Source organism: Hemiscyllium ocellatum, chromosome 14 (genome assembly GCF_020745735.1).
Source record: "Hemiscyllium ocellatum isolate sHemOce1 chromosome 14, sHemOce1.pat.X.cur, whole genome shotgun sequence".
Taxonomy (NCBI): Eukaryota; Metazoa; Chordata; class Chondrichthyes; order Orectolobiformes; family Hemiscylliidae; genus Hemiscyllium; species Hemiscyllium ocellatum.
In genome coordinates, this window is record NC_083414.1 from 62,116,871 (window position 1) to 62,140,394 (window position 23,524).

Genomic DNA, 23,524 nt, shown 5'->3' on the forward strand with positions numbered 1-23,524 from the left:
GATACTATAAATAAAGAACATTTGCTCGGGGCAATAGGAAATCATTTTATTTCAGTCTTTTTCTCATCACAGCGAATGCTATTTAGGAGAACAGGAATGGCGTTCAGTTCTCTCATAAAAACTGGATACTGCTTTGCTGCAAGTCTGAAATAAAAATGGAAAATTCTGGAGAAACTGAACAGATCTGGCAGAATCTGTGGAGAGAGAAACTGAATTAACGTCCAATAGGACTCTCCTTCAGAACAGAGATTTGGTTCCAAATTGAACTCTGTTTCAAAGAAGAGTTATATTGCATTTGAAATGTCAATTCAGTTCTTTTGAGTCCATTTCACCATCCAGTTAGATTTATATCTTAATTCTGCCTTGATTCTGTAATCCTTAATAACTTGCTTAACAAAAATCTATCTGGCTGTCTGATTTCAGGCAAGACTCTGCATGATAGCCCAGATTTTGATTGTGCAGTTCTGGTGGAAAATCTGCCACTTGGTAAACTAGCCCTACTGCCAAACAGGCTGCACCTGGGCTGGCAGTGTTCAATGTCAGTTCAGTTAGCATGTTGCACTGATACAATGCTGTGATTCAATTAGTGGGTGGCATGGTAGCTAGTACTTAGCACTGCAGCCTCACAGCGCTAGGGACCCGGGTTCGATTCCAACTGTCTGTGTGGAGTTTGCACATTCTCCCCGTGTCTGCATGGATTTCCTCCGGGTGCTCCGGTTTCCTCCCACAGTCCAAAGATGTGCAGGTCAGGTGGATTGGCCATGCTAAATTACCCATAGTGTTAGGTACATTAGTCAGAGGGAAGTGGGTTACTGTTCGGAGGGTCGGTGTGGACTTGTTGAGCCGAAGGGCCTGTTTCCACACTGTAGGGAATCTAATCTAATCATTCAGTTGCTTCATGACAAGCAGCTATGAAAGGATCAAGCGCCATTCATTCAAAGATTTTACTCATTGATAAACCTTACGACACACAACAGTGGAATACCTCCAACTTAAAGGAGAGATCTAAAGTGACAAATTTCCACAAGAGAGCAAAATGATAGATTATAACTAACAAAAACACTTTTTATAGGAAGACCTTTATTAATGATTTTTGTGATAGATCACAAGAGGAAAAAAAATGTGATAAATTATAAAAGCAAACAAGCATTTTAGAGGGAGACCTTTATGAATGATTTTTGTAACAATGCTTAGTTTGATGTGCTGCACATTATCTTCAAGTCCCTTCCTGCAGTCACATCCCTTTTGAACTAAAGCTTCATGCAGAGAATTTAAACCGTCCACAATTACTTGGATTCCAAATCAAAGTGAGCTTTAATAACTGATTATAAGCTCATGAGTGCATTAAATAGCATAAAATTAACACAAATCAAATAAACAAAGGGAAGATAGTGAGTATTATTTCAAAGATTAATTAATGCTGTATCTGGGTAACCTGCTGTATTCTTAACTACAGCATATTAATGTAAAAACTCGTACAGTCCCTGTCTTTTTTAATGCTGCTTTAAATTTTAACTTCTCCCTTCCACTGAAAATTTTTTCACAACAGAAGCAAACTACAGTTTAGCCCAAGGATACCAGATCTCTTCTGTTTCCATATCGGGAGCTGTCGAACATTGTCCTGGGAGGTTTGAGGATGAATAATGTTCATTATACAAACCTAACATTTATTCAGAAGTAAGCATTTGTCAGAAGAAGTTGTGTTATAATTTGTTTTAGTAATTTTCAAAACTTCATTTGCTGTGTGCAACTGGTTAGTGCTGCAGACACTAATTATGTGAATTCCCTGAAGCAGCCTCAAAATATTATATTCCATAGCTTGCTGATAGGGATATTATAATCTATATGGACTACCTTTGTTAAGTGTGGGGTAGTAAATATGTATAGATGCAACAATATTGCGGGAAGCCATTTGTAAATTATGTACATTTTTTCCTATTTATTCTTATGCTGGACTTTTATTTATTACTCCTTCAATTTTGTATGGAATACTTAAGTATCTTGCACCTAAGATGGTGCCATAACCGACGACTCATTCAAGTGCATGTGAGAATAAAACCACTTCACGTTAAGCTTAAACTGGGTGAATGATGTCATCTTACTGGTACATATAAGCCCAGTTGAACACACATCTGTCTTAGCTATGACTGACCATATAACTGCATATGTTTTATTTAATTAAGTTTGTTGTTGGTGAGGAACTGTTTAGAAGCATGTTGATGACTTGGTATATTCTGAATCTTTTTGGTGAAAATAGAAGCAATACCAGAACACTGTCACTTAGCTTCAGAATGTTTTGCTGTGTTACGGACATCATTAGTTTATTCTGCGCATTTGGAACCTGACCCAAATCTCTGGGATTAGTTATACTTAATAACAATAGGCTGTGTGAGCAGTCTGCGCCAGGAATGAGGTGACAGGAATGATGTTGTGATACATTCCCCCAGGGACTAGCTGTTTTTTAATACTATATTCAATGCAACATTGATTGGCAGTGTCTAGTTTCCCTCAAAATTGTTGCATCTATACATATTTACTACCCCACACTTAACAAAGGCAGCTCATTGTTGTGGTTCTGTTCGCCAAGCTGGGAATTTGTGTTGCAGACGTTTCGTCCCCTGTCTAGGTGACATCCTCAGTGCTTGGGAGCCTTCTGTGATGTTCCCTCTGGCATTTGTAGTGATTTGTATTGACAACCAGAAGCGGCAGATACAAATCACTACAAATGCCGGAAGAAACATCACAGAAGCGCTTCACAGAAGGCTCCCAAGCACTGAGGATGTCACCTAGACAGGGGACGAAACGTCTGCAACACAAATTCCCAGCTCGGTGAACAGAACCACAACAACGAGCACCCAAGCTACAGATCTTCTCACAAACTTTGAAAGGTAGCTCATATAGATTATAATATCCCTATCAGCAAGAACACTATGGAATATAATGTTTTGAGGCTGCTTCAGGGAATTCACATAATTAGTGTCTGCAGCATTAAACAGTTGCACACAGCAAATGAAGTTTTGAAAACGACTAAAACAAATTATAACACAACTTCCATTGTTTGTTGATCTGAATTAAAGTGGGGGTCATTATATATTGTGGGAGGCAGGAAAAAAAACAAAAGTAGCAACAATTCAGCTCTGTGAGGGTCAAGTAGTTCCATCGCAATGTTTCCATTTCTAGGACTGTGTGTCACACATTATTGGGTGCTTCCAAATATTCTGGAGGAAACTGTGAAGAGAAACATTTTGAAGCCACAGTACAATGATAGCAGTGATGAGCATTGACTCCTTTCTGCTTTTCAGACAGTCACATGACCAATTCCCCCAATCTCTCAGGCTCTTCCATCTTGCATACGCTGACCATGCAATTCCATTTTGTTTCTGCAGGTTGGACCTCCCTCAGGTACAGACAAGGTGAAAAAAGGTGGATCCTACATGTGCCATAAGGTAAATTTGATCTCCCTGATTATTGCTGTTAACCTGGCTGACAGATAGAAACCAGAGTGTGGGGATTGGTCAGCTCAGTTGGCTGGCCAGCTGGTTTGCCATGCGGAGTGATACCAACAGTGTCAGTTCAATTCCTGCACTGGCTGAAGTTACCATGAAGGATCTTCCTTCTCTACCTCTCTCCTCACCTGAGACATGGTGACCCTCAGGTTAAACCATCACTAGTCATCACTCTCAAATGAGAGAGCCCTTTGGCCTGGTAAGACTATAAAAAGGGGTGTCAGAGATTCTGTTCACGCTGAGAGCATGTGTAAGTAAAAGATAACTTAGTGACAGGATACCTGCCTCTGTGGAACTATTTCAGTAATTACATAAAGTCATGGGGAGGTGGTCTGATTCTCTGATGTTGGAGATAGCCTGGCAAATATGGTGTTTGAATGTTACTTGCCTCTTACTAGCCCAAACCTGAAAGAAGGCCAGGTCTTGCTGCATGTCAGCGTGGATTGCTACAGTTTCTAGAAATTGTGAATGTTGCAGAACATTGTGCACTCATTAGCATGTATTCCCACATCTGAGTTTATGATGGAGGGAGGTCATTGATGAAGCTGATGCTGCCCTGGGAACTCCTACAGAAATGCCCTGGAGCTGAGATGACTGACCTCAAACAGCTATAACCATCTTCCTATGTGCTAGGTATGACCCCCAGCAGCAAATGGTTTACCACACAATTCTCTCGACTCAAGCTTTGTGCTATCAAGGAGTCCTGGCAATCAGTCAAATACAGCCTTGCTGTTACTTTTATCACGTCTCTAGAATTTTTTTTGGATAAACTGTGTAATGAGGTCAGCAGCTGCAAATGTGTTGCTGGTCAAAGCACAGCAGGCCAGGCAGCATCTCAGGAATAGAGAATTCGACGTTTCGAGCATAAGCCCTTCATCAGGAATAAGAGAGAGCCAAGTACTCCTTGCAAAGTCCAAACTGAGTATCAGTAAGCAGGTTATTGCTAAGCAAGTGCTGCTTGAGACCACTGTCAGGACTTGCCTTCTGATTGGAAATGGACTGATGGGATAGTAATTGGAATTGTTCTGATTTTGTGAATAATTTAGCCCTTTACAAATTCCAATTTGTCAATTGGATACAGAAATTATAGCTAAGTTGGAGCAGTTTGGCTGGGGGAACGTGTTCTGAAGCACATGCTTTCAGTACTACAGCCAGTATATTGTCAGGACTGCTGGCTTTTGCTGTACTCCACACCTTTAGCCATGTCTTCATATCATATGGGGTGAATTGAACTGAACTGTCTGAAGACTGGCATCAGTAATGCTGGGCACCTCATATGGAGGCCAGTATGAATCATTCACTGGACACTTCTGGCTGAAGATATTTGCAAATGCTTCAACCTTTGTTTTGCACTGATGTGCTGGGCTCCCCTGCCACTAAAGCTGGGGATATTTGGGAACACTTCTCCCCCAGTTAGCTGTTCAATTATACACTCTCATTCGCAACTCGATGTGACGTGATCCTTTAGTTGTGAGTTCCCTGATTCTTTCTGTCTCATATTGCTGCCATCATGTAGTCTTCATAAAGTTCGGTGCTATAGCTTGAGCAGGTTGACACCTCAATTTTAGATAGTTCCTGTGCTGCTCCTGGTATGCCCTCCCATACTCCCCAGTGAAGCAGCACTGATTCCCTGGCTTGATGATTCCTGGTAGAGGGTAGGGGATATCAGCCCATGAGGTTACAGATTGTGACATCTGCTGCTGCTGATGATGACAGAGACAGCATGGTGACTGCCCAGCTTTGAGCTGCTCGATCTGTTCTGAATCTATTCCATTTAGCATTGAGTTAGTGCCACGCAACAAAATTTCAAGTGTGATCCTTCTTCAGGAATAACTGATACAGCTAGTGAAAATGTGTGACCAAAACAGAGCCAGAAGGGTGAGGACATTATGTACAGCTTAAATATACAGAGAGGGCAACTACATTGAAGAGTTCATAAGCAAATTCTAATTCCAGGAAAGGTGTGTGAACTACAGGACATCATGCAGTTAGACATACAAAAGAGAAATGGTATTAGGAAATAAAGAGGAGTGTGTAAGGAAGAATTCTGGATCAATTAAATAAAATTAAGTGTACGTTTTAATCCTACATTATAAACATGCATGAATAGCTTTGAATTGATTGGAATTGAATTGAACTAGATTTATTGTCACGTACTCACACGAGTACAATGAAAAGTTTATAAGTCACCACTTATGATGCCATCTTAGGTACAAAGCTTTCTAGGTACAGAATCTTAGTTTTCTTTATTCTTCTGCTCTGTAATTAAGTTAAACATTACAGTCCTTCTTACTACAAAGTAGAAAAATGAAGACACATAGTTAAAAAGTTCAACACAACAGTACATAAGCGCCTAGCCATGCCAGGCTTGCACTCCTCACTTGCCAGGCCTGGACCTCCCCCTCCCCCGCTTTGGGCTTGATCTTGCCACAGGCTGCCTTCTCCCACTCCGGTGTCCAGCCACCTCAGGCTGCCTGCTCCCACTCCTGTGTCCAGCCACCTCAGGCTGCCTGCTCCCACTCCGGTGTCCAGCCACCTCAGGCTGCCTGCTCCCACTCCGGTGTCCAGCCACCTCAGGCTGCCTGCTTCCACTCTCACAGAATATGAAGATGGAAGTGTGATTTTGACATCGCAAAGGGTGTTAAATTGTAATTCTTCACCTTGCTCCTAACCAAATAGTGGCAGTTGACGTCGGTGTTACTCAATCCACAGTAATCTTTGAGGCAAATGTGATGATGGGATGGATATTTAAATGGGGGTACACCCAACCTGAAAATTCTCAAGTCACCCAAGACTTGGTGAAAATGCTCTATCACTTGCTTGCTCATTTCCCCACTCTCTCACTCATATTTCCTCCAGTAGTTTCGATGTAGGCAAATATCTGGTCATCTACTTCAGAACCAAAAAGGAACAGAACAGGGTACTTTTAAAATGGGGAGAACTGAGAAATAGTCATGGTCTAAAGAAACTTGGAAATCCATGGAAATAGATCAGTGTCATGAAGAGGTGCAGAGAATTTTTTAATAACTAATTGAATACGGGATTTTATATAGAGGATACAAGGACAGATATTTTGCTTTCGTCACATCTGGGTATGTTAGCAGTGTTGAGATCACAAATAGGAAGAACATAATGGAATTGCAGGGAGTTCAGTGTTGATTTAGTTGAATGATATATGGACTCCAAGAGTTAACTTATGAGGAGAGTTTATACTCAATAAGATTGTATTCCCTGTAATTCAGATGGTCATGAGGTGATTTGACCAAAACCTTTGAAGATATTAAAGGAAACAAGCAGCGTATTTTGAGAGATACTATTTCTGCTGGTTAAGATGAGAAGATATAGTCTAATGTTTCGAGCCAGGTCTTTCAGAAGTGAAGCTAGACAACATCTTTATACACAAAATGTGGTAGAAATTTGGAACTGTTTTCCACAAACTGCAATTGAAGCTGGATTAGTTGTAAATTTTAAATCTCAGATTAGTTAGCTGGAGGCATTAAGGATGGTAGGACAGATGGATAGGTCATTTGTGTATTAGCCATGACCTTACTGAATAGTGGCTGGGCAGACACGAGCAAATAAAGGCCCTGTCCACCAATTCTTATGTTCCTTCAGGAACAGTGAATAGACGTGCCAAAGTTAAGGATGAGGAGCTTGCATCAAACTTATCCAAATTGCAACCATCATCAATCAAAGGAACGTCATTGCGGGTTTGCAGTCAGTCCTGAAAATATGGAGTTGAATAAAGGATATATCCACCTCCACTGCCCACTGTCAAAAGCATCTTTAAGTATCAACCTTTTACTGTCTCTGCCTTGATTTTATTTGAAGAGACAAGTGGGGCTAAAATTGAGCACAGGGAGATGGAGAGAAGAGGATATGGCTTGTTTTTTTTTTGGACGATTGAACTGATAAATTATCACCTTTCATTTGTGAACAGGCAGACATAAACCATTTCACTGGAGAATCTATGATTCTGCTGCAGCTCCCAGCTGTGCAGCCGTTCAATTCTTCTAAAAATAGTCTTCATTAAAATCTGGTTCATTGTAGTAGAAGTGCTATCTTTCACACTTTTATTTCTGTTCATCCACAACTCAGTCAATTAGTTTAGTTACAGTTTCTATCTGATGAACAATTTGTGTTTCAAGTTATTTTCCTTCCCCTGTCAGTTGCAGCTGTTCACGGCTTACCATTTTGAGCCTGGGCTACTGCCCAGGGGACCTCCTACTTAACCTCTGGTAATGCTCCTTATAATTTAACCCAATCCAAGGTGCAAAGGTGTGATGCAGATTAAGTTAACATGCATATTTCATTCTCTTGTCTGTTCATCATTTTCCGCTGCAGTCTCAGCTAACAGACATAAGTTCTTCAGCACTGACCCATTAAATTATTGTATAATCTTCAAACCCTGACAAATTCACTGATTCTTCAAACTTCACACACTGACCAATTCACTAACTCTTCAGTCCTCAGACACTGACCAGTTCATTGATTCTTCAATCCCCGGATGCTGTCCCTTTCACATGGCTCCTCAGTCATTGTACAAATCATTGGTCTAAATTATGCTTTACTCCACTGATGTTCAATATTTGAATATTTCTGTCATGATTGTGGTAACAACTCGTTTCTGACAGAATAAAATGAACCTTGTGCTACTTCACAAGTGATAACTGTTTTAATTAAAATAGCAACTGCTACACCTTTGCTTTCCAACTATGTCTCTAAAATCCTTTCAAATGTTGTGCTCATTAAATGAAATATAGCACTACAATGTGAAGGTTTTGGACCAGACAAAGGAGATTTAACAGTACCAGCTTCCAAGCCTGGAGACAGATTGCGTGACTGCCCTTGAGATCCAATTAAATACAAATATTTATGTCAGGCTATCAAAGGGTTTTGATCCACCAATAAAGTTAAGATTGGGACATTTTCTGAGTTCAGTTACAATATTATTTAGATATCTCAGCACATGATAAAGTTAATTACATTGGCTTGGGAGGAGGAAGGAATCAAAACATAGAGGAAATAAATTATCTTGTGCATTCTGTATATCTGTGCTCTAAACACTGCAAGTAAAACTGCTATCTTCTCAAAGTGGGCATCATTTACATAACTATATGTGGGAAGATATATATCTGCAGTATGTTCCTTACTTAAAGCTTAATCAGCCCAATGTTACAAACACAAACATTGCTGGAGAAACTCAGCAGATCTGGCAGCATCTGTGGAGAGAAAATAAAGTCAGCGTTTCGAGTCCAGTGGCCCTTCTTCAGAACTGGACTAAAATTTTATGTCTGCTTTCTCTCCACAGATGCTGCCAGACTTGCTGAGTTTCTCCAGCAATGTCTATTTTTGATTCAGATTTCCAGGGTCTGTAGTTCTTGGTTTTATTCAGCCCAATGTTATTTTGTGTAGATGTGCCAGTGGAAGAGGACATGGGTTTGGAAGGTACTGTCAAAGGAGCCTTTGTGAATTATTGCAGGGGAACTTGTAGATGCTGCCTGTCAGTGTTAGCTGTTGGGGGAAGTGAAAGTGGTGGACCAAGAGCTGATCAGGAAGGCTGCTTTATCCTGGATGGTGTCAAGCATGTTACGTTGTTGGGGCCTCACTCATCCTGACAAGTAGGGAGTATTCCATCACATTCCTGACTTATGCCTTGTAGACGATGGACACACTGGGATGCGAGGTGGTGAGTCACCTCCAAATTCCTCATCTATGGCCTGCTTTTAGCCATAACATTTTTATGACTGGTTCAGTTTTGTTTCAGGATGTTGAAAGTGGTGAATTCAGTTTTGGTCATGTTAACGAATGTCAAAGGGTGGATGGTTAGATTTAGTCTTGTTGGTGGTAGCCGTTGACTGGCATTTGTGTGATACAAATGTTCTTTGAAACATAAAGCTTGGATTTTGTCCACATCTTGCTGCACATGTATACAGATTAGACTGCTTCAGTATCTGAAGGCTCGTAAATGATGTGGAACAATGTGCAACCACCAGCAAACATCCCACTTCTAACTTCATAGAGTTATCCCAACCCAGTCTAGTCCCACTTGCCAGTACCCGGCCCATATCCCTCTAAAACCGTCCTATTCATATACCCATCCAGATGCCTTTTAAATGTTGCAATTGTACCAGCCTCCAACACATCCTCTGGCAGCTCATTCATATACGTCCCACCCTCTGAGTGAAAACGTTGCCCCTTAGGTCTCTTTTATATCTTTCCCCTCTCACCCTAAACCTATGCCCTCTAGTTCAGGACTCCACCACCTCAGGGAAAAAGACTTTATCTACTTATCCAATCCACGCCCCTTGTGATTTTATAAATCTCCATAAGAGCTCCAAAATCTCAGCTTCCGACGCTCCAGGGAAAACAACCCCAGCCTATTCAACCTCTCCCTATATAGTTCAAATCCTCCAACCTTGGCAAAATTCTTTTAAATCTTTTCTGAACCCTTTCAAGTTTCACAATATCTTTCCGATAGGAAGACGACCAGAATTGCACGTAATATTCCAACAGTGGCCTGTACAGCCACAACATGACCTCCCAACTTCTGTACTCAATAGTCTGACCAATAAAGGAAAGCATACCAAACGCCTCCTTCACTATCCTACCTACCTGTGACTCCACTTTCAAGGAGCGATGAACCTGCACTCCAAGGTCTTTTTGTTCAGCAACACTCCCTAGGACCTTACCATAAGTATACAAGTCTTTCTAAGATTTGCTTTCCCAAAATGCAGCACCTCACATTTATCTAAAGTAAACTTCATCTGCCAGTTTTCAGCCCATCTGATTAAGATCCCGTTGTAATCTGAGGTAACCTTCTTCACTGTCCACTACACCTCCAAATTTGGTGTCATCTGCAAACTTACTAACTATACCTGTTATGCTCATTCATGATGGAGGGAAGGTCCTTAATGAGATGACTAAAGATGGATGAGCCTAGGAGCCTACTCTGAGGGATTCCTCCTACAGCCATGTCCTTCGACTGAGGGTTAGGATTAGGGTAGATTCCGCCAAAAACAAAAACTTCCTTTGTGCTAGGTACTTATATACTCATATAGGAGAAAGTGAGGACTGCAGGTGCTGGAGATCAGAGTCGAGCGTGTGGTCCTGGAAAAGCACAGCAGGTCAGACAGCATCCGAGGAGCAGGAGAATTGACATTTCGGGCATAAGCCCTTCATCAGGAATTCTCACATAGGTTTCTTTTAGCCAGATTCACTGTATTTCCTGTTACCGGAAGACTCAGCGAAGCCCTCCACTGTCCAGCACCTCACAAAATACATTGTAATTAGCCAGACTCCCCGACACAGAAATATGCAAACACACACACGTCTTCCTCCACTCACCCAGCAGCACCTCTCCCTGCCCTCACCTCTGTGCCTGCTGATCTCTACCACAATTTTAGCTTTATTGCAGTCATTCTAAATAATGAGCTGTAATCTCTCCACTGCAAGTTGTGTCACGTGACTTTTACTCAGAGAGGGAGAATGCTATCACTGAGCCATGGATCACATCTTCCTCTCAATGACCCCATTACTCACTATTTCAGTTAATGAAGTAAAGCAGACATAAAAAGCTGATATCAGCTTTTTCTGATAAAAGGTGACTGTTATTATTGAATTTTAATATAAAATATGCTGAATTGATGTAGAAACTCATCTCATTCACGAATGCTCCATTAGATCTGCTGTCCTTGTCTAATCTTTAACTCCCACACGAAGTGAATTGACAATGAACTGCCTGCTTAAATGGTATAACAAACAATTCAGTTGTTCAAGTGGCAGCCACCACCACATTCTCAAGGGCAGCTTGGGACAGGCAACAATACTGGCCCAACCAGTGATGTCCAGTTGAATAAAAGAAGTCCTGGTTCAGGCGTTTCATTGTAGAATTTTAAAACATTAACTCGTGGTCTCAAGACCTGGAATCCCATCCACTCCCCCCACCCCCAAACCTCTTTTCTCTCATTTAAAACTTGCCAGAACCTATCTAGTACTATCACATCTTATTTGGCTTGGTGCCAGATTTTACTGGGTAACAAACTTTGGAAGGTTTACTATATTGATTAATTGTGAATTAGGGTGGAACAGTGGCTCAATGCCTTACAGTACCAGATACCCAGGTTCGATTCCACCCTCTGTGCAAACTCCAGACTGTTGCCCATGTCCCTGTGGGTTTCATCTGCGTGCTCCAGTTTCCTCCCAAGGTCCAGAGATGTGCAGGTGAGGTGGATTGGACATTCTAAATTGTCGTTAATGTCCAAGAATGTGCAGGTTACGTGGATGAGCCATAGGAACTATAGGGTTAGGGGGTGGGTCAGGTGGGATGATCTTCGAAGGGTTGGTGTGGGCTTGATGAGGCTCTAAGGGCTAAAAAGGAAAAAAGTAAGAAGCATATTATTACTAGTAGAAGCAACAGCTACAACAAATAGAATGGACAATTGTAGTGTTTAAGTCTGAGCAAATAATATTTTTTCAATCTATGAATCTAGTATTTGCTTAAAAAATTTCATTGGTGCTATTTTCCTAGGGAATTGGATGTCTTATTAGCACAGTAGAATATAGCTTAATTAACGATGCTCTCATTTTCCAGCAATTGTCTTGGAGCTGTTAAGGGCTCAGTGAAGTGTGTTGCTATTGACTTTGTATTTTGACCAACAAAAAATGAAGTTTGCAGTCCGGCTTTAGATGGAGGAAGTCTATTTCTGGCCTTAATTTGATAAGGGCTTGAGTAGGAAAAACTGACAGGAAACCAAGTGTCAGTTGTGAAAAACAGACATTGTTGCTAGGTAATGTTTCTATGATCGCTGTCTAAATTAGATTTAGAACAATTGTCACTTGGATTGTTTCCATAATTTATCTTGTGATATTATTTAGCAAGCCTTTGGCCTACCTGAAACTAGTCAGCCGTGGACAGTGACAGTTTTCTCACTACACTCTTTTTTAAAATAAACAAATTATCTCCTTATACAGGTCAACGCAGTACTGAAAAAGTGAAGCTTTTTTATAACATTAGCTGTAAATAGAATAAGTGTTTAAAAAAAGTGCAGATCTCACATCCAAATATCACCCCAATGTTTGTTTTTTTTAGGCAAGAATGCAAAGTAACCCTTTAAAGTCCACAATAATATAGGATCCAGTGAGCGAAAGTTCAAAACGATGGATCTGTCAAATGATCCACACTTTCACTTGTTGGATTTCTGGGGGCATTTCTTACAAACATTACATTGAGTTGTAGGTGCAGGAATAAAAAGAAAGAGAGACCCATGCCCATCATTCTTCAACAGACAAATAGATAAAGCTGTTTCAATCTAAAACAATATTAGGGAGATTGGGGAGACTTGCAGGAGCAATAGGGTTGTCATAGTAGGGGATTTTAAGTTTCCTTACATAGACTAGGACTGTCAGAGCTGTAAGGGCATGGATGGGTGAAATGTCTTAAATGCATTCAGGAAAGTTTTTTTTTGAACAGTACGTAGAAGGTCGTACTCGGGAAGGGCAAATCTTGACCTACTCTTGAGAAATAGGGCAGGACAGGTGATTGAGGTGACAGTGGGGGAGCACTTTGGGGCCAGTGACCATAGTTCTATTACTTTTAAAATAGTTATAGAGGGGGACAAAACTGGTCCACTGGTTCAAGTTCTAAATTGGGGCAAGGTGAATTTTGATGGAATTAGACAGAAGCTTGCAGGGGTTGATTGGAGTAGTTTATTCGCAGGTAAAGGGACTTCCGGCAAGTGAGAGGTATTCAAAAGTGAGATAGCTAGAGTTCAAAGTCTATACAATCCTGTGAGGGTGAAGGGCAAGGTTGGCAGGAATAGGGAACCCTAGATGACAAGAGATATTGGAGGCTTTGACCAGGAATATAAGGCTCAGGTACAGGCAACTGAGATCAAGATAATTTCAGGAGCTATACAAAGAATACAGGAGTTTACTGAAGAAGCAAAAAAGGTCACAGAAAGATTAGGATGAATCCAAAGAGGCTTTTTTAAGTATATTAAAGGAAAAATAATAACTTGACAGAGAATAGGACCATTCAGTGATCAAAGTGGACATGCGTATGTAGAACCGCAGGAGATGAGCGAGGTCCTCAATGAATATTTCTCCTCTGTGTTTACCATGGAGAAAAATATGAAGATTTGGGAACTTATAGAGTCATAGAGATGTACAGCATGGAAACAGACCCTTCGGTCCAACCCGTCCATGCTGACCAAATATCCCAACCCATCTAGTCCCACCTGCCAGCACCCGGCCCATATCCCTCCAAACCCTTCCTATTCATATAATTATCCAAATGCCTCTGAAATGTTGCAATTGTACCAGCCTCCAACACATCCTCTGGCAGCTCATTCCATATACGTCCCACCCTCTGCGTGAAAACGTTGCCCCTTAGGTCTCTTTTATATCTTTCCCCTCTCACCCTAAACCTATGCACTCTCATTCTGGACTCTCTGACCCCAGGGAAAAGACTTTGCCTATTTATCCTATCCATGCCCCTCATAATTTTGTAAACCAATATAAGGTCACCCCTCAGTCTCCAGCGTTCCAGGGAAAACAGCCCCAGCCTGTTCAGCCTCTCCCTATAGCTCAAATCCTCCACCCTGGCAACATCATTGTAAATCTTTTCTGAACCCTTTCAGATTTCACAACATCTATTCGATAGGAAGGAGATCAGAATTGCATGCAATATTCCAACAGTGGCCTCACCAATATCCTGTACAGCCACAACATGACATCCCAACTCCTGTACTCAATACTCTGACCAATAAAGGAAAGCATACCAAATGCCTTCTTCACTATCCTATCTACCTGCGACTCCACTTTCAAGGAGCAATGAACCTGCAATCTAGGGTCTCTTTGTTCAGCAACACTCCCTAGGACCTTACCATTAAGTGTATAAATCCTGCTAAGATTTGCTTTCCCAAAATGCAGCACCTCGCATTTATCTGAATTAAACTCCATCTGCCACTTCTCAGCCCATTGGCCCATCTGGTCCAGATCCTGTTGTAATCTGAGGTAACCCTCTTCGCTGTCCACTACACCTTCAATTTTGGTGTCATCTGCAAACTTACTAACTGTACCTCTTATGCTTGCATTCAAATGACAAAAACTAGAGGACCCAGCACCGATTCTTGTGGCACTCCACTGGTCACAGGCCTCCAGTCTGAAAAACAACCCTCCACCACCACCCTCTGTCTTCTACCTTTGAGCCAGTTCTGTATCCAAATGGCGAGTTCTCCCTGTATTCAGTGAGATCTAACCTTGCTAATCAGTCTCCCATGGGGAACCTTGTTGTGACGCCTTACTGAAGTCCATATAGGTCACATCTACTGCTCTGCCCTCATCAATCTTCTTTGTTACTTCTTCAAAAAACTCAATCAAGTTTGTGAGACATGATTTCCCACGTACAAAGCCACGTTGACTATCCCTAATCAGTCCTTGCCTTTCCAAATACATGTGCATCCTGTCCCTCAGGATTCCCTCCAACAACTTGCCCACCACCAAGGTCAGGCTCACTGGTCTATAGTTCCCTGGCGTGTCTTTACCACCCCTCTTAAACAGTGGCACCACACGTGCCAACCTCCAGTCTTCCAGCACCTCACCTGTGACTATCGATGATACAGATATCTCAGCAAGAGGCCCAGCAATCACTTCTCTAGCTTCCCACAGAGCTCTCGGGTACACCTGATCAGGTCCTGGGGATTTATCCACCTTTAACCGTTTCAGGACATTGAGTACTTCCTCCTCTGTAATCTGGACATTTTGCAAGATGTTACCATCTATTTCCCTACAATCTATATCTTCCATATCCTTTTCCATTGTAAATACTGATGCAAAATATTCATTTAGTATCTCCCTTATTTTCTGTGGCTCCACACAAAGGCTGCCTTGCTGATCTTTGACGGGCCCTATTCTCTCCCTAGTTACCCTTTTGTCCTTAATATATTTGTAAAAACCCTTTGGATTCTCCTTAATTCTATTTTCCAAAGCTATCTCATATCCCCGCTTTGCCCTCCTGATTTCCCTCCTCAGTATACTCCTACTTCCTTTATACTCTTCTAAGGATTCACTCGATCTATCCTGTCTATACCTGACATATACTTCCTTCTTTTTCTTAACCAAACCCTCAATTTCTATAGTCACCAGCATTCCCTATACCTACCAGCCTTTCCTTTCACCCTGACAGGAATATACTTTCTATGGATTCTTGTTATCTCATTTCTGAAGGCTTCCCATTTTCCAGCCGTCCCTTTACCTGCGAACATCTGCCTCCAAGCAGTTTTTGAAAGTTCTTGTCTAATACTGTCAAAACTGGCCTTTCTCCAATTTAGAACTTCAACTTTTAGATCTGGTCTATCCTTTCCCATCACTATTTTAAAACAAATAGAATTATGGTCGTTGGCCCCAAAGTGCACCCCCACTGACACCTCAGTCACCTGCCCTGTCTTATTTCCCAAGAGTAGGTCAAGTTTTGCACCTTCTCTAGTAGGTACATCCACGTACTGAATCAGAAAATTGTCTTGTATGCACTTAAGAAATTCCTCTCCATCTAAACCTTTAACATTATGGCAGTCCCAGTCTATGGAAAGTTAAAATCCCCTACCATAACTACCCTATTATTCTTACAGATAGCTGAGATCTCCTTACAAGTTTGACTCCCTCTGACTATTAGGGGTTCTTTAATACAATCCCAATAAGGTGATCATCCCTTTCTTATTTCTCAGTTCCACCCAAATAAATTCCCTGGATGTACTTCCAGGAATATCCTCCCTCAGCACAGCTGTAATGCTATCCCTTATCAAAAATGCCACTCCCCCTCCTCTCTTGCCTCCCTTTCTATCCTTCCTGTAGCATTTGTATCCTGGAACATTAAGCTGCCAGTCCTGCCCATCCCTGAGCGATGTTTCTGTAATTGCTATGATATCCTAGTCCCATATTCCTAACCATACCCTGAGTTCATCTGCCTTCCCTGTTAGGCCCCTTGCATTGAAATAAATGCAGTTCAAATTTATTAGTCCTACCTTGTGCCTGCCCTGACTGTTTGACTCACTACTGTTCTCAACTGTACCAGTCTCAGATTGATCTCTTTCCTCACTATCTCCCTGGGACCCACCTTACTAGTTTAAATCCTCCCAAACAGTTCTAGCAAATTTTCCTGCCAGTACATTAGTCCCCTTCCAATTTAGGTGCAATCCGTACTTCTTGTGCAGGTCACTTCTACTCCAAAAGAGATTCCAATGATCTAAAAATGTGAATCCTTCTCCCATACACCAGCTCCTCAGCCATGCATTCATCTGCTCTATCCTCCTATTCCTGCCCTCACTATCTTGTAGCACTGGGAGTAATCCAGATATTACTACACTTGAGGACCTCCTTAGGGAAGATAGTGTGATAAATATTTGGAACAGTCCATATCACAGTAGAGGTGGTGTTGAATGTATTAGAATGTTTGAAAGTGGATAAATCTCCTGGTCCTGACCAGATATATCCAAGAATACTGCAAGATTCTAGAGAAGAAATTGCAGGGGCCCTGGCTGATATTTTGCATCATCATTAGTCACAGGCGAGGTTTTCCAGGACTGGAAGACTGGAGGGTAGTGAATGTTGTGCCCTTATTCAAGAAAGGCTGCAAAGAAAAATATGGAAATGATAGACCAATAACCCTAACATCTGTGGTAGGTAAGTTACTTGAGAAGATTCTGAGAGACAGGTTGTACGTGCATTTGGAAAGAAAGGGTTCGATTAGGAATAGTCAAAAAGGCATTTTGCGTGGGAGATCATGCCTCGCTAGAGTATTTTGATGAAGTGACCAAGAAGGTTGACAAGGGCAGGATGGTAGACGTAGTCTAGATGGGTTTCATTAAGGCCTTTGATAAGGTTTCACATGGAATCCAGGGGGATCTGGCAAACTGGATATACAATTGGCTTGATGGTAGGAAGCTGAGGGTAATAGTGGAAGGATGCTTGTTGGACTAGAGGCCTGTGGCTATTGGAGTGTCTCAGGGGTCAGTGCTCGGCCCATTGTTGTTTGTTATCTATACTAATGATTTGGACGAGAATATACAAGACATGTTTAGTAAGTTTGCAGACACCAAACGTAAGGGGTATCATGGACAGTGAGGAAGGTTATCAGAAATTGCAGCAGGACCTTGATCAGCTGGGGAAGTGGGCCGAAAAATGGCAAACAAAGTTTAATATAAATAAGTGTGAGGTCTTGCATTTTGCAAAGTCAAATCAAGGTAGAAGTTTCATGATGAATGGTAGCGCCTCAAGGAGTATAATGAAACAGAGGGACTTTGGAGTTCAGGTGCACTGTTCTCGGGAAGTGAAGTCACAGGTAGACAGGGCAGTGAATAAGGCTTTTGGCACATGGGGCATTGAGTATAGACCTTGAGAAATTATGTTGCAGTTGTACAGGACATTGGTAAGGCTGCACTTGGAGTATTGTGTTCAGTTTTGCTCACCTTACTACAGGAAGGATGCTATTAAATGGAAAAAGTGCAGCAAAATTTTGCAAGGATGTTGTCAGGCCTCAAGAGTCTTATTTATTGGAAGAGGTTGTTCAAGCTAGGATCTTTTCTTTCGAGCATATTACACTAAGGGGCATCCTACAGAAGTGTATAAGATCATGAGAAGCTTGGATAGGGTGACTGCACTCAGTCTTTTTCCCAGGGTTGGGGAATCAAGGACTAGAGGGCAACAGTTTAAGGTAAGAGGGGAAAGAATAAAAGGGTACCGGAGGGGAAACTTTTTTACACAGAGGTGGAACACATTTGGAATGAGCTGCCAGTAGAAGTGATTGAGGTGGGTACATTAACAACATTTCAAAGGCATTTGGACAAAAACATGGATAGGAAAGGCTTAAAAGGATATGGGCCAGGTGCAGGGAAATGGGGTTAGTGTAGATGGACATTTTAGTCGGTGTTATGACATGGCAGTGAACCCCTCTGCTAATTAAACCAAATACCCAGAAAAGCGCATCTCACTTCATTGTCTGTTAAAATAGAGAACTCCCAACTTCCACTATTTAAATAAAAAATATCAAATTTATTTTTTTAACTCTAAAAGTGAACATTAAACAACACTATTTACAAGTCTAAGCATCCTTTCTCTTAACAGTTTATTATCTGCCTCCAACTGTATAACAATATACTGTTCCTAAAAATGCACCCTATTAAAATTACATCAACTTAATTTTCAAAATCCTACCACGGCTGTCGTCTCTGCTCTGTGTGTGCCTCTGTCTGTAGATCTCCCTGGGTTATCTTCGGTTGTATGCTGCAAAGATGTTTCGTATAAAAACATACCTTTGATAGAGAGTGTTTTGCTCGCAGATACTCTGACAATGGCAGTCGGTCGCGCTCTCTGGCTAATTCCAAAAAGCCGGCTTCTTTTATACCCCAAATATCATCTCGTGGTTCGATGTTGTCAAACAGTATTATTCAAATTTGATCGGGTTTTAGTACCCTGGAGCATAATTTAAACTCGAGAGCGTGGTGCTGGAAAAGCACAGTAGGTCAGGCAGCATCCCAGGAGCAGGAGAATCGCGTTTAGGGCATAAGCCCTTCATTAGGCATAATTTAAACCGATTGGTTGAATTCAAAATGTTGTGAAGACATAGCAACCGAGAGTCAGGAATTTGGTTCACAGCCAAATGTTACATATTTTCAATTTTCCAGTACACTCTGAGGCTGCTAGTCAGTCACATGACATGTGCCTGCAAGCTGTCAGTGCAAAACAACCTTCACTCTCTCAAAGATATAGTACACGCTTCAACTTCATAACAGTGGGCATGGATCAGGTTGGGCCAAAGGGCCTGTCTCCATGCTGTAGGACTCTCTGACTCTAATATGGGCTCCTTTGCTTCATAAATGGAGTATTGGACATTTTTAACTCCTAGGGTAGGTGGGCCCATTACTGGGTGAAGGGTTTAAGCCATAAAAGCGGGCAACAAGTCAAGCACCTAACATGATTCTGCCCACTTCCATGATTAACTTTGGTGCATTTCCCTCAGAGCTGTCAGATTTTGATGCGAACACCTGCAATTAACAGAGGATTTATCCTAGCGTTTTGGCTTCATCAGTCAGTGCACAGGTTCCTGAGCTCTGAGGAACCCGTCAGGGTCAACCTGGCATGAAGACAGCAGAAGCTGTGTTTATTCAAGAAATGTCCAGGTTAGGAAGCCTTCAAAGAGTGAAGCTGAATAGTTGTAACCGTGCCTAGGTGAGAGGCTGATGGTCTCAGCCCTGCTTCTGCTGCAGGTGTCTTTTTCAGTGTTTGACAAGTTCTTTCTAAGTCCATGGAATGTTGTTCAAACTTATGTAGATTTGTCTGCTGTCCCCTCTGCCACAATATTGAGTAAACAGGGAGAAACTATCTACTGTGGTCAGGGAACTAGAGGGTACAGATTTGAGCTGATTGGCAAAAAGGCCAGAAGGAAACTAAGGATTTGTTATGATATGAAATTTATCATCTAAAATGGATTCTTTAGCAACTTTCACAAAGGAATTGTCTAAATACTTCAAACATTTCAGGGCTCTTGGGAAAGAGGTGTGTACACACCTAAAATACGTTTCGTATCCAGAAAGTGTAATAGGCCAGGAGAGGACTTGAGAGTGCACTGTGAATGAATAATAATCCTTGTCCATCTCTAACCTTTGGATGTATTTTTAGGACTATTGCTACAGATACCGTTGTGCTGCTCGCAGTCAGAATACACCAGACAGCACTGCCTCGAATCTGGGTTTCCGCTGTGCTGCTGATGTTCTGCCAGATTATCTGAGCTGATCTGGTTCTTGGATAGAGACATCAAGAAGGCAAGGATTAGTATTAGCCTTCCTGCGATGGAAAGCAGCTAAATACATGTCAAGATGGAACTTTCCGTTAAAGCAGTCAACAACCGGCCCTTACCGGACATCACCAGGAAGCTGACGAGTGTCCCAGCTATGGATTCCTGCAATCTTTGCACTCAGATGGTTTCAATTTAAAGGCACAGAACAGGAGGCATGAAATGTTTGTTCGTTGCGAGAGTTTCAGCTATCACTTTGGGACTTACTCTATCTGGATTCTGTCTTTGTTATTGCCAAAATAAATTGTTCTTGATTAGACAGGTCACCAAGTACAGTACTGCAAAATGAATGGACTCAATAAGGCTACATTGAAAGTACTTTTTGACCATACTTCCAATTGATGGTTAAGCAAGACCAAAGACTCTGTAACATCTTTCCATAATGTAAGCAAAAGGCCAATAATAGGGTTTGCTTGTTTCTCAAATGATTTTAAAATTACTGTAAAAAAACACCACATAAATGAGTCTGAATTATTGGACTGTGGAACATAGCACAGAATATTTTTGCATACACTTGTAAAGTAGACAGTACGCAAAAACAAATGGCTTACATCACTATACCAAGGATTCTTAGCATCTCAGTATGTCACTAGCAATGCATTTGAAATGTAGTCAATGTTGCAATGTAAACTGAAACAGCAGCCAATTCTAGGAAAGATGTGCAGGCATTGGAAGCAGTCCAGGGAAGGTACACTAGGCTGAGACAGGTATGGAGAGACTGGTTTATAAAACAGTTTGTGTAGATTGAGCTTGTACTTTTTAAAATATAGAAGAAAGAGAGGTAATCTTATTGAAACATACAAGATCCTTAAAGGACCTGACAGGGTAGAAGTGGAAAGGTAGTTTCCCCTTGTAGGAGAGTTTAGGACCAGAGAGCATTAAGCATATTCAAGGCTGAGATAGATTTTCCATCAATAAGGGAATTGGAGTTATGGGGAATGCCAGAAAAATTGAGTTGATGATTATCAGATCAGTCATAATCTCGTTGAATGGCACAGCAGATTTGATGGGCTGAATGGCCTACTTCTCCCCCTGTGTCTTATGGTCTTTAGTCGCATGCAGCAAGCTCCCATACAGAGCAAGTAAATAAATTCCCATGTAATCTATTTAGGCTGTATTGGTACAAGGATACTTGGAACTACCTACAGCTTAACCAAGCTGATCCATACTCTTTTACCACTGCATCTACTTGACAAAGCAGAAGAATTCCCAGGAATGTCCTGTCCACAAATCCAAGCTGGTCATTAACTACCCATTAGGTCTACTCTCAATCATCAACAAAGTGATGGGAAGGGTCTTCAACAGTGTCATCAAAATGTATTTAGTCACCAATTGTCTACTCGCTGGTGCTTGGACTGAGTTCTGCCAGAACCACTCAGGCTTCTAACCTTATTCCAGCCTTGGTCCAAGCATCGGCAGAAGTACTGAATTTGTGAAGTGAGGTGCAAGTGACTGCCCTTGACATGAAGGCAGCAAATGACCAGTTGTGACCCCAAGGAACCCAATGCACCATTGAAGTTGGAGACACTCTCCACTGCTTGATACCCAACATAAGAGAAGAAAGGTTGTGGTTGTTGGAGGTCTGTCATTTCAGCCCAGGGACATTGTTGCAAGAAATCCTCAGTGATGTCCTATACCCAGCCATTATCAGCTGCTTCATTCTTTCCATCAAAAATATGGGGACACTTGCTGGATATTTTGCTATGTTTAATTCGATTTGTGGCTGTTCGCATAATGAAGCACTCCAGTTCTACTTGAAGCCGGAACTGGACAATATTCAAGCTTAGACTCATAAGAGGTGCATAACATTCACACAACACACCTGACAAGCAATGACCATCTTAAAAAGAGAAAGTCCGACTACTTCTCTTTGACAGTTATAAGATCATAAGAGATGGGAGAAAGAGTAAGTCACTTGATCCATTGATTCTGCTATACCATTTAAGTCCTTGGCTGATTTGACTGAGACTTAACTACTTTACTGCTCGTCTTCCATTAACCTTAAATTTCCTTGTTGATTAAAGATCTTTCTGACTTAACCTTGAAAAAATCTAAAGTTGTAGTCTCCCCTGCTCTCTGAAGAAGCAGATTACAAAGACTCCCTCTTAAATGGAACCCACTTAGTTTTAAACCATGCCCTGAGGTTCTAGATTCCCAATGAGAGGAAATGCCCTCCCAGTATCTACAAATTAGATTTAGAAGTGGGAGCTCAAATCACATGAGTATCAACTTTACCTGCACACAGTCTCCTCGTAAAACCTTCATCCCAGGAATGAGTCCAGTAACCTTTCTCTGAACTGTTTCCAATGCACATATATCTCTGATTAGGAGACCAAACATATATGCAGCATTCCAGGTGTGGTTCCTACCAGTGCCTCGCAGTGCTGTAGAAATGTGTCCTTAGTTTAATGTCCCATTCCTCGTTTTCTACCTGTTTGCTGTACTTTCCAGTTACCTTTACGTAATGCGTTTACAATGATTTGTATCACACTCTACTGCGGTCTCCCTCATTTTAAATAAATTTTGATTTTTTTTTCCACATTATGCTTATTTGCCTTTTTCTTGCCCATTCATTTAACATATTTTATCCTAAGTATTGCTTAAAATAGAAACTCTTGTTGAAGCTTTTCATCTTGTCCTCATTAGGACAATTTGCAAGAATTACCTGAATCCACCTGTTTGAATATGAACGTGCATCTGGGTTTAAAAACATTAGAATTATATCATCATTTTTTTCCAGGAACATTGTATCTGCCTTTGTTGTGTTTTAAGTTTCTGTTTCTCAACTTTTCAACAAGGAGAATTACTCCCAAGATTAGCAATCCTCTTCTGTAATTGTATTATAATCTTACTTTTTTTTTCAAAATTATTTTTTCATGAGATGTGGGAATCCCTGGCAAGGCCTATATGCCCTTAATCCAAGTGACTTGCTAGGCTATTTCAGAATCGGTTGGTCTGGAATCGCATGAAGGTCAGGTCAGGTAAGGATGGCAGTTTTCCTTACCAAGAGAAAAATAATAAACCCAATAACATTTTATGACAATGAATGATAGTTACATGATCAAAATTATTGTGACTTGTTTTCAATTTGAGAATTATTAGTTTAATTTAAATTCCATTGGTTATCTTTATGGGATTTAACCTACATTTCTAAGAGCATTAGCCTGGA

General features: G+C 41.3%; 1 protein-coding gene across 2 annotated transcripts in view; it reads left to right on the forward strand.

Annotated features, from left to right (window-relative positions):
* Positions 1-22,894, forward strand: part of sumf1 (sulfatase modifying factor 1) — a 163,707-nt gene extending 140,813 nt beyond the window's left edge. For both annotated transcript variants that reach the window (XM_060835733.1, XM_060835735.1), the window contains 2 exons: positions 3,387-3,446; positions 20,181-22,894. In XM_060835733.1, coding sequence (XP_060691716.1) covers positions 3,387-3,446; positions 20,181-20,294 — 174 coding nt within the window. In that variant the 3' untranslated portion in view covers positions 20,295-22,894. The remainder of the gene's footprint in view (positions 1-3,386; positions 3,447-20,180) is intronic.
* Positions 22,895-23,524: the final 630 nt, after the last annotated feature.